The sequence below is a fragment of the Rhinichthys klamathensis genome, unplaced genomic scaffold (genome assembly GCF_029890125.1).
Source record: "Rhinichthys klamathensis goyatoka isolate OS25496 unplaced genomic scaffold, OSU_Roscu_1.1 h1tg000221l_1, whole genome shotgun sequence".
Taxonomy (NCBI): Eukaryota; Metazoa; Chordata; class Actinopteri; order Cypriniformes; family Leuciscidae; genus Rhinichthys; species Rhinichthys klamathensis.
Window position 1 is genome coordinate 2,105,166 of NW_026606745.1, and position 12,657 is coordinate 2,117,822.

Genomic DNA, 12,657 nt, shown 5'->3' on the forward strand with positions numbered 1-12,657 from the left:
AAAGCCTATTGCATATTCAGATATTCATACAAAATTATAAAAAATGCTGGCGGTGGCTGGCAACTTTTTTCAAAAACGCTGGCAGGGAAAGAGTTAAGATCGCTCCCTACTGACAAACCAAACATAAGATAAAGTAATAAAAAAAGGTAAAACATTTACTACCTGAAAGAGTAAACATCCTTATTATGATTTTTTGGTGTGTGTTTGTGTGTAAATAGGCTATTTTAATTATGACGGTAACAGGGTTGACAAGTTCAAATATAATATCTTTCAAATAAAATATTAGCTATTATGTAACATTATATAGTCTAGGAAGAATGAATAAAACATTCCAGACTTGAAATAACCTGGAATGCATAATGCAAAAATGACACAGTAAAAGTTATATTAGCTTTTCGTTGTTTAAGTCTTTGTTTACATTGGTCACATCCGGACTTCATGGAATAAACCGGACGAATAATTATATGGTTCGCCAAGATTTGCATGGCTGTTCTCATTTTATTATGAAACGTCAGCGGGTGCGAAGGGAACAGCTCGTGGGTCTCTGTCAGACGGGCAGTGAAGGGTTAATGTTACTGTACAGATACAGGACTGCGAGAGGTGTCTATAGGCTGCTCGTGTCCACTCGCTCCATTACTCGCTGCATGTTACTCTACTTTCCCCATTCCCACAGTAGGCACCAAAGAAGAGCTCTGCACCTGCTCTGCAGACACCTCCTCCAGCATGGATGCGTTAAAATCCGCCGGGAGAGCAATAATCAAAAGTCCTGGAGTTCCGCGGCACACATGGGGAGCGTCCAAGCACGAAAGTGAGTAGCATATGCGTGCCTTTATCTCTGTTTACATCTGAATACAACTGCATCCGTGCTGCTGTTCACGCGATGCTACGATAACACTGCCTCTGTTACACATATTTTATTCGTCATTTTACTGTTTTTTTTTTTTTGCAGTGCGATTTGCCTAACTGTCAATATTGCTTTTATTTGTCTCTGCATATAGAGATATTCACCTGTATATTTATCTGGGGGTTATACAATAATTGTACATTTTAGGCTACTATTGTTTTATTACAATATTCCTTAATTGCATATTATCGGATCATTGACCCTATAACAGTCTGGTTATTGCAAAAGATCTGTTTCTCACTTTTTCCCATGTGTAGACTAAGAAAAACCAATTAGATCGAATAGATGTAACTAACCACTGAGCTGTTCAAGGTTGACTGGCTTTATGAAATGTGTTGAAACTTGGTCAGGCTCAGAGAGACATCTGGCCACAATAATAATAATAAAAAAAAAAAATCACAGTTCTAACTTTCACACTTTCACTGACTCCAAGTCACACTTCACCCATTTATGTTTTAATGATTGAATCAGCTGGTCGGTCCTGTCAGGTTTTGTTCTGTCAGGAGGAAGAATCGAGTGGAAAGAGGGCAGTGGTTTTATGAGACAGCCCGTGTCACATCGGCGGTGACAGACAGGAGCCTGAGGCTCAACGCTCTGTCATTCTGACGTGTGAGATGTGAAGTTCATGGGGCACTCTGGGGAGAAAACATCTCTATTCCCACTTGAACTGTGTGCCAAGCATATTATGCTGGAGAAAATCCGCCTGTCTCTTGTTGCTGAGAGAATGTATATTTGCTAAAAACCAAGAAAATTAGCATAATGAATTATTAAAGTCAACAACTAGGCTATGTCTTGGGAATTTAGATGCGCCCTCCCCGGATTAAATTTTAATGATTTGATCTGTAATGGCTGTCTGTCTCTTTAGACATGCATTGTGTTTCAGAGACAGAGTGACTAGGATCAAGTAGACAAGGTTTAATTTCTGTTTGAGGACTAAAATTGCTTGTTGGTCTACTGGCATTATTTCTCACAAAGGACTAGAGAAACATTTTGCAGTGTCCGAAGATGATTCAAAATGCCAGTTCGATTTTTAAAGGAATAGTAAAAAGGGAAAGGGAAAATTTCTGTCATCATTTACTGACTCTCATGTCATTTCCCATCTGTTGAACATAAAGGATGATATTTTGAAGAATGTCTCACTTGTTATTCAGCTACAGTGGGATGCATTAAAGGGTTAGTTCAGCCAAAAAGGAAAATTCTGTCAGTAATTACTCACCCTCATGTTGTTCCAACCCCGTAAGACTTTCGTTCATCTTCGTAACACAAATTAAGATATTTTTGATTAAATCTGAGAGCTGTCTCACTCCTTCATAGGCTGCTAGGTAATCGCATCTGCCAGCCCAGAAAAGTTAGTAAAGACATCGTTAAAATAGTCCAAGTGACTACAGTGGCTCAACCTTAAGGCCCCGTTTACACAAGAACGATTCCGGGTGAAAATGTAAAAATATTTTAGCGGATGTGCCTTTCGTTTACACGGTAACGGCGTTTTTGGGGGGCTTAAAAACGCAAAAAAGTGAAACCACCCTCCAGAGTGGAAATCTTAAAAACGCTCCACCCTTGAGTGTCTTGTTCCCATCTAAACGGTAAAAACGCAAATCTGCTCACGGTGGCTCTCGTCGCGTACGCTTTTACGTCACAGGCATGCACCAGTACAGGAAAATAACAACCAACATGTCTGATTATTTCCATACGTCGGACCTTCAAGTTGCCCTAGCAGCTCTGAAAAACATACAAGAGTCTTTTCAGCAGTTGTACAAAATATTCTGAGATATTGGTGTTGTTGTGTGGCAGTGCTTCACATTGCCACCTAGCCGCCTGGAGTGCATATACATCGAATTTCACACACTTTTGCGTCACCATTTGCACGCGGATTTCCCAACCATAACGCTCGTCTAAACGCAGAATAAAAAGTGATAACGCTACGCCACTTTTGCGTTTTCTCTTCAGATCGTTTCCGTGTGAACATAGCCTATCAAGCGACGAGAATACTTATTGTGCGCAAAAAAACAAACAAAAATAACAACTTTATTCAACTATTCATTTTCTTCCGTGTGCGCCTCTGACGTGAGTCCACGAGAGCGCCACGACGCATGCGCGAGATCTGAGAAAATGACGCTCACGATCATTTGATGGGAAAGTGTGACAGGTAAGCCATTCATTTTGTGGCAATGGTATAAGGCACTTTTACGTTTTCTCGTTGGTTTCTCAGATTCGGACATCCGGGAAATGCACACTTTAGAAGCATTTTAAACACTACAATCTTCTCAGTTCTCACGCATGCGTCATGGCGCTCTCGTGAACTCACGTCAGTGGCCCACATGGAAGAAAATGAATAATTGAATAAAATCTTTATTTTTGGGGAGGTTTTGCACACAAAAAGTATTCTCGTCGCTTGACAAACTTAAGGTTGAGCCACTGTAGTCACTCGGACTATTTTAACGATGTCATTACTAACTTTTCTGGGCTGGCAGATGCGATTACATAGTGGCCTATGAAGGAGCGAGCTCTCAAATTTCATCAAAAATATCTTAATTTGTGTTCCGAAGATGAACAAAAGTCTTACGGGGTTGGAACAACATGAGGGTGAGTAATTACTGACAGAATTATTGGCTGAACTAACCCTTTAAATTGATCAAAAGTGACTGTAAACACATGCAGTTCTTTAGAACTTTAATCAAAGAATCCTGGAAAAAAAATGATCATGGTTTCCAAAAAACTGTTTTAACACTGATAATAATAATAATCAATGTTTCTTGGGCAGCAAATCAGCATATTAGAATGATTTCTGAAGGATCATGCAACACTGAAGACTGGAGTAATGATGCTGAAAATTCGGCTTTTTGTGCTTCTATACAAAACAACAGTGAAATTAATGAAATATTTCTAACTCAAAGGGGAGCGGATTCTGGTACAGCTCACAAACAAGTGAATAATGAACTGTTTTTGTGCTGGTATGATGAATATTCATGGGAGGATGGTGATGTCTCTCAAGTGTGCATTTGACTTGATGAAGGTCAAAGTTTTCTCTGGCGCTCATTAAAAGTGAACTTTCATGTTTTATGTTGCCAAAAGAGAAAGTTCAAGGCAAGCTAAAATATAGGGCTCCTGCAGATCCTGTAATTTCCCCCCCCCCCCACAGAGAGCTGATGTATTTAAAGTCAGGACATGCTCACAGAGAAGTCACTATCAGTTCTCATTGTGTCATTAAATAACATTGACAGCTCCAAAGGTCACAATAAATGCTGTAAGTATTAGACGCCCTTCCCGTTTTTTACACTGCAAGTTTGTGCAATTTTCATCGTAATAACCCCTGGTTAGGAAATAACAGGTTTGATGAAAAGCAACTTCCCTGTTGATCTCATGTAGACATTAAGAAAATGATTTATAAAAAAACAAACAAAACAAAAAAACATTGGCAGTTGATTACTGTTTAATCATAAATCAATACGTCAGACCCTCTGAGCTGAAAGGTACAGTTGTGTCAATCCATGTTAAAGTAAAGCAAACATGGCTTTGGATGAACCGATTACAGGAAGGATGTCAGCAAATCTATCAAGCTGTGAGTGTGACTAGAAAGCATAGTCTAACAACAGAGAACTGGTCTCTGTGTGTCGTTTTCAATGATCAGAAGTGGGTAGGTGACAGTACACACAGACTGACACACACAAACAATGTTTCTTTCTGGATTCTTTGATGAAAAGAAAGTTCAAAAGAACAGCATTTATTTGAAAAAGAAATCTTGCGGTATACTGTACATTTCTTCACTGACGCTTAGGATCAATTTAATGTATCATGCTGAATAAAAGTATTCATTTCTTTAAAGAAAAATCTTACTAAGCCCAAACTTTTGAATGGTAATGTACATAATGTATATGCATATATGGAAAAATAAAAATCATATAGTGAGGAAAATGATTCTATATAACCCTGAATCAATGAACAAAATGTGCATGTGAGTTCATTTTAAGGATGATTCCTGTGAAAAAGTAGAATTTGTATACTCTTCTCATTTTTGTATGTATTAAGTTCTGTTGCTAGAGAGTTACGGATTCTTGGTATGTCTTTACATTTTATTATTCATTTAGGTCTGTACGTTTTTTTTTTTTTTTTTTATAATTTATCATAAAGCTATATAGCATATTCTTTATATTCATTTTTATATGACATTTATATTGATGTTTCACACATATATTGATTTTGTCTTGCTAAATGTTTGAATGTTGTTGAAATAACTATGAAATAAGTGTGCAAAGTCCAAGTTTCTTCCTTTCTGCTGGTAGCAGGGGAGTTTGAAAAGTATCTGTTTTGTTCAAGGTTGGCTGATAAGCAGTTGTTTCCTCTTTGATTTATTTCTTTCACATGCTATAAAGAGTATTTTGTGTGCGTTTTGACTGCACTTGAGGAGGTTGTTAGATTTTTCAGATGGGAGCTCTGGTAATAAAGTAAGCTTTGTAGCCTTTTTTCACAGCAGGCACCGATGTTCCCAACAGGGTGAAAAATACACACACAACCATTTTTCTAATTCAAGAGTGTGCAGTGCTGTGTAAAAAGACCCCATTAGATTTTATAAGGGTGTCCTGCTGCTCATTTCAGTGTTGGACAAGACTGAAACTATCCTTCCTCTCCCTTTCCTCTCCCCTCCTGACCTGGAAGGCAAACAGGGAAAGAGAGAGAAATAGGCACGCTCCTTTATTACTACTGGCCTCAGTGACTCCCAGACATTGTTATTGTGATCACCCTCATACACTGTGACAGCCGTGTGCAACAGCCTGTCTGCTTTTAGCTGTTTCTCAGCAGCACAGCCTGCTCAGGTCCAACAATAAGGTTTGAATTTCTTAAAAATGACACTAGACCTAATGCCCTATAGGTGACAGAATCAACCTAGCCTGTGAATCGGGACATTGAAAAAGAAACCGCAATGTTTTAATTCATATAAATTTGCTGCGTGCTCTATGTACTCAAAATAAATAACGCAACACATTCTCGAATCTAATTTAATCGTGTGCAATCCACTTAAATTTGTATGACAGAAGTTTATTTTCCATTTGCATTGGTATATGTGAATACTTTTTGTGCTTTTAAGTAGTAAAATTAAGTACGTGTTTTGGAGCAAGATGAGAAAATCGGGAACTTGTTAGTGTTTGATATTTCAGTTATTATGTTAAAGTCACCGCAAAACTAAAGTACTGACAGAAAACGAGTCGACACTGGGCTTGTCTGCGTTCATTATGAAATGTAAGACAAAAATAACGTTTTCAGAGATGAAGGCATACACGTTATCTTTTGTTTTGGTGTCAATTAATCACTTAACACTAAACTACCAATAATATTAGCCACGGGGAGACCACATACTGTTGTCAATCACTGCATTGCATTAATAGAAAGCCAGTTAATATAAAGATTTGTTATACAGAGTATTTTTCTTAAGTTCTAATAGTATTTTCGTGCTGCGACCATGTGTGCATGGGAACATGTGTGACATAGCCATGCGCACTAGGAAGGACACAGCCTCTCTAGGATGCAGACTTCCGTTTGACAGTGATACATGGGCTCAATGAGATCGCCTACTATTGGCAAACCAATGCAATTTGGAAAAGTTCCGAAACAGTTATAACGTAACAGCGCCTTGTTTACTTAAATTACGTGGCAGTTTAATACGCGCTCTTAACCACTGGTTCAAAACAAGATTAGAAGCTTTGCAAAGCAGTGTTTTGAAAGCACCCATCACTAATGTGCACAATTTCTAATTGAGTTAACTGACTTATTTTATTGGCTTCACTCAGCTTTAACTACTCAAGGTATTTGAGTAGAGGTTGAAGTTAAATTTAAGGTCAAGAAAACCCATTTCAATATTTGGAACCTCTTGAAGTTATCATAATGCTCTGGATGTGAATACGCCAGTTTGAAAAGCAGTGAACTGTGCAGCTGTTTTGATGTGTTCTAAAGTGAATATTACATTTTGACAGTTTCTTTGAAATATTTTTTTTTTCCTGGATTAAATATAAATGCATTCAGTTTGAACTGCCAGCTCTCACAACTGTCAGCTAAGAGAAATTTAGCTTTCCATGCCTTCATTTTAAACCAATTAAAAACTAGTCTCTGTTTTCCCCTCTTCTTTGATTTTTTTTGCTTGTTACTTATCTCTCAAATCACTGGCAAATAAGAGCAAAATCCCTTAAGACCTCAGACTCTCTCTGTCTCAATCCTTCTGTCTTCGTCATTATTTTCCCTTAGTGTCTGTGAGCATGGAGACTCCCTGTGGTTTGTTTCCTGCAGGCTATGAATAAAAGAAGAGAATAGGATTTTGGAGAGGGAAACGGATGCACAATGTGCGTATGGCCACACTCAAAACAAGACACAATCCACAAATCCACCTTATTCATAATCAGGGCACTTCACATTCGTGTTACAGTGTACAATGTGTTACAGTGTAGAATTACATAATAAATCTGTTGATAACACTTCATTTGAGTAAAATGTTAGGACTGTGATGTATTGGCACCGTGAGTGATGTATGAATATTTCAGAAGTATTAATTTCCCTTAAAATAAAAGTAACATGCTGATCTGGGTGGTCTCACCAAATACACAAATACGTGGATATGAAATATATTTTTTATATTTATTAAATAAAATAAAATATCGATTTTAGTTTAAAGGTGATATCCAATTACTCCTATAATACTCAACTGAGTCTATATTATCAAATATTTTCATGATTTTAATTAGCTAGCAACAAGATGAGCACTGCAGCAATACTACAAGTTCATTAATACACTTAATGAAGTACCAAGTGTTTAATTTCTATTATTTCTATTCCATTAGAGACATGAAAGCAGCACCAGTATTTTTCCATAGACAGATGAGATGGTGAAATATAAGTCTTCTTTTTACAAACTTATTATGTGGTTCTCTGAAATACTTCAGTACTTAATAATCAGTGCACTTGCTCTCTGTTTTTTCCTACAAATGTGTGCTGCTACAGACCAATCAGAATCAAGGACTGTGTCCAAAAACAAAAAAACATTACTTGTGATGATCTGGTTAATTAATAAATGCATACAATTGCATATCTTTATCCAGTGAGTTTCCCCTCATGACATTAAACAACACACACACACACACACACACCTTGCTCTAAATTTCTTTCTTTGAAGTTGCATTGCTTTTTTCATTAGTCTGAACCTGCTTTATCTCAGTTAGACTGTGAGAGCGGTCAATGATATGGTCCTCCCAAATATTGATTTTCTTTGTTCTCCTTATGTTCACCAAAACTGAACAGCATTATACACCGTCCTCACCTCTTGCATTAGATTGCACTGAACCATTGCCAGGTTGTGAAGGCATAGAGAAGCACCAATATTAATATTTCCATCAGTTGAGTCATGGAATGTGTTTGAGCGATAACATCATATTCTTATTCATAAATTATATTTTTGCTAATATAACTTTTTGTCTCTCTAATAACTCTCCCATAGTCAGTTGTAACAGCCTGAAAATAGGCAGTGTCCCATAGAGAAAGAGTTAAGTAAAGCGCACACTGAATGCATGAGAATCAGCCGTCGCTTCCTCCCACAGAGAGATCCGTGACATCCAAACCTTTTCAAACCTTCAAATTTTCCTGATGCATGTCCAGGTTGTCAAACAGTTTGACAACCTGGACATGCATCAGGAAAATTTGACACTCGTTCTGTCTACCCTCCCGTTTCTCATTCTCTGCGTCTGTTTCTCTTTCTGTCCTTCCGCTTCATCTGACAGCTCTCTTTTCCTCTGTTGATTTTAGGTACCTGTGGTTTCTCTTACAAAAAATATCCCTTGTTTAAAAAAAACCCAGCCTTTTATTCTATTTTAGGCCTTCCCTGCTGCCAGCATTACCCCAGTGAACCCTGTCACTGATAGTCTCTCTTGGTCTGTCTGTCACTCCAGCTACACACGCTCTCGGTGTCTTTATCTGTGCAGTTGGGCTCAGTGGGATTCAAACGGCTCCGCTCAGACTGAACACCTGAAACAGGAGCTGATTCTTTTGAGTTTCAATCGTCTTTATGCATGCATAAATGACACATTCCATTAATAACTTATTAGAGCTGTTCTGTTCTGTACAAAACTATTTTTTATACATCATTTTGTATCATGTTGTAATTTACAGTTTAGTGTTCTGTTCTTTCATTTCAATGCATCACTTCTGCCATAATTTATATATAAACTCATAAAGAAATTATTTTAACTTTCATGTTCTCTTGAGATTGACCCCAATGATATAAAAATTACTTTTCACTTTCTATTCATCAAAGAATCCTGACTTTTTTTTTTATCACGGTTTCAAAAAAAAAATTAAGCAGCAAGAACTGTTTTCAACATTGATAATCAGAAATGTTTCTTGAGAATCAAATCAGAATATTAGTATGATTTCTGAAGGATGATGTGACACTGAAGACTGGAGTAATGATGCTGAACATTCAGCTTTGATCACAGGAATCAATTATATATTTTTTAAATATATATAATGTTATTATATTAATATAATGTATATGATAATAAAAACATATTTAAAGTACTATTATTATTTTTCATAAATGTGACCATTATGGTTTTTTTTTGTGTGTGTCAGTATGGTTCCAGCTAAAATATGGTAGAAACATTTATTTAAAGGATTTAAACAGTTAAACGTGTGTCGATTGTTAATCAGTTCTTATAAATGAAAAGGCCATGAAGTATAAACCTTTAATGTTAAGTATATTTTCAAGATATTTCATTAACCATGGGTCTATCAGAACCCAAAACAATTCCTTGTACATTTATGATTAAAAAATGATCCTCGTTTTAAATCTAACAAGGAATGTGCTATCTGTCACAGCTTGTTGAAAAAAAAGATGAATGAAAAGGATCTAAATGCTAGACTTTATTAAACAAAAACTTTAAAAAATAAATAAAAAAAACACTATGGAACAGAATCAACTAAGCTAAACGTGATGTCAACGGACAAATAAGTGAACTAAACACATAGCTTAAATGAACTGAAACAAACCAATTAACTAAATGACCATCAGGCGCAAACAATAATTAACCCAAGCATGAGTAACCATAGTAACCAATTAACACAGACAAAGAAAACTTATCTAGAAACAGTGAAAAACCTCAAACTTAAGCAAACACAAACATAAAAACGAGGCATAATCCTGACACTATCTAGGCCATAAATTCAGACTGTAAGGCTTGGTTCTGACTGAGCCTCCTCGGGCATACTGAGAGTAGTGTTCATTTCAACATGCACTTCATCTATCCTTTGGCAGAGTCTTCAGTGCTTTGACCTTTAACCTCAGCCATTACTGAGTTCAGGCAGGGTGTTCAGAAGGGCTGCTCTGAACCAACCTAAACCCACCAATCAGCAGCACATGTAGGGGCTGCATTAGTGCCAAACCCCCATGAGACAGCACTTACACCGCACACACCAGCTGAGGCCCTGTGACACACACAGATGCCTGTCTCTCATGATTAGACATCATCATATAAGCCCATTCTATTACTGAGCTCTTAGAGATGGTTTCTCTTTTGATGGTGTATCTAAATATTCTCTGGACAATTAGATTAAACTCTTATCTAGACCATTAGATAAATTAAACGAACATCAGCGGTTAAAGGGATACTCCACTTTTTTTGGAAATAGGCTTATTTTACAACTCCCACAGAGTTAAACTGTTGAGTTTTACCGTTTTTGAATCCATTCAGCCGATCTCCGGTTCTGGCGGTACCACTTTTAGCATAGCTTAGCATACATCATTGGAGTGGACAAGACCATTAGCATTTCTCAAAAAAAAAAAAATGACCAAAGAGTTTCGATATTTTTCCTATTTAAAACTTGACTCTTCTGTAGTTACATCGTGCACTAAGACCGACGGAAAATGTAAAGTTGCGATTTTCTAGGCTGATATGGCTAGGAACTATACTCTCATTCTTGCGTAATAATCAAGAAACTTCAATGCCGTACCATGAGAGCAACAGGCGTAATGATATGACGCAGCGCCTGAAAATAGTCCCCAGCTCGGTAACTTCCTACGTGACCGGGACTAAGTGCCTGCGCCTGCTGCACTCATGGTACGGCAGGAAAGTTTCTTGATTATTACGCAGGAATGAGAGTATAGTTCCTAGCCATATCAGCCTAGAAAATCGCAACTTTACATTTTCCGTCGGTCTTAGTGCACGATGTAACTACAGAAGAGTCAAGTTTTAAATAGGAAAAATATCGAAACTCTTTGGTCATTTTTTTTTTTTGAGAAATGCTAATGGTCTTGTCCACTTCAATGATGTATGCTAAGCTATGCTAAAAGTGGTACCACCAGAACCGGAGATCGGCTGAATGGATTCAAAAACGGTAAAACTCAACAGTTTAACTCTAGGGGAGTTGTAAAATAAACCTATTTCCAAAAAAAGTGGAGTATCCCTTTAAAGCAGAATGTTGTAATAGTATAAACTTTCAGATTGTGACATACTGCATAACAACAAATCATGTGTGAAATAAAATGTTCAGCTATGATTTACCAATCTTATATGGGTCTATCAATATATGGATTTATCCATGCATTTCCCAAATCATTTTTCTTGAAACTATGTGCTCCCACTTAAAAACTCATGCATATTGTAAAAGGGTCGCGTTGTGCCTGCCCTCTCTTATCTAGCAAAACATCCCTCTAAAAAGCAGACCTTGATAATTGGTTTCAAACATGACCTTTGCACATAGGTGACCAACAGCCGATAGTGTTGCCTGCTCCCTTCAAGAAAAGAAAAAAAGTGCTGAGGAAGCTCCCATAACTCAAACTTATAGAGTATGGAATGAGTCATATTACACACTTCTATTCTTACCAGAACTTAGACCTGCATTACAACTTGATGTGCTTTGCCAATACACAGAATTTGATCTTATATGCCTTATTAAATGCACTGTTGGTTGCACTCAGATAATTTCAGGCACAAGTGTGTCTGGCTTCAGATACAACTGAAGAGAAACAGTCCCTTTGTGACATTCAAAACATGTTTACATTTTCTTAAAACAAAATGTTAATGTGCATGCTGTTCAGGACAAACAGAACCTGAGCGCACAAAGTCTGAGCTGCTGTTTTGCTGCTGATAAGACTCAAAGCTGCTGTGATTTTGAGAAAGAAACATTTTGCAAAGCATTTGGATTACTTTGAAATCAAAAAGCAAATAATCCACATTTTTATGTCTGAGGATTTGAGGTGAAAATGTCTGGATGATAAATGGTTACGCTTTGTTGTGAACATTTATTAAAAGTTGTGAAAAGGAAGAATGGCCATAATGTGTAGCAGTAAAGTATAATTCATGCAGCTCATTACTGAAGTTACGACATAACATATGTTTCTTCAACTTCAGACACTTTTTTAAGGTTTATATACTATAGGCGAGGAATCTTAGCCCATTCCTCATGAGCAATGGCCTCCAGTTCAGCAATATTCTTGGGTTTGTATGCTGCAACTGCCTTCTTCAAATACCACCAGAAACCAAAAAGTTCCAGAACAGAATACCAAACCCTCTGTGGCTTATTTATATGATTTTGAGTAAATTTGACCCGACTTTTCGTGTGCTTTTGGGTCAGTAGTGGTGTACGTCTTGGAATTCTGGCATGGACACCACATGCCTTACGTTTGCCTTACTGTGCAGCTGAAACCTCTAAGCTGCCACCAAGTCTTGCTGCAGGTCTTTTGCAGTCACTCAAGGGTATCTGACCTGCCTTCTCAGCAG

At 37.3% G+C, this 12,657-nt stretch overlaps 1 protein-coding gene across 3 annotated transcripts in view; it reads left to right on the forward strand.

The window, feature by feature from the left end:
- The first annotated feature begins 550 nt into the window (after nt 1–550).
- The window catches only part of si:dkey-71h2.2 (low density lipoprotein receptor adapter protein 1), a 37,433-nt gene continuing 25,326 nt past the window's right edge, over nt 551–12,657 (forward strand). For 2 of the 3 annotated variants that reach the window (XM_056264480.1, XM_056264482.1), the window contains exon 1: nt 552–808. In XM_056264480.1, coding sequence (XP_056120455.1) covers nt 724–808 — 85 coding nt within the window. In that variant the 5' untranslated portion in view covers nt 552–723. Of the gene's footprint in view, nt 809–12,657 lie in introns of all 3 variants that reach the window. The other variant, XM_056264481.1, reaches the window with a different exon arrangement.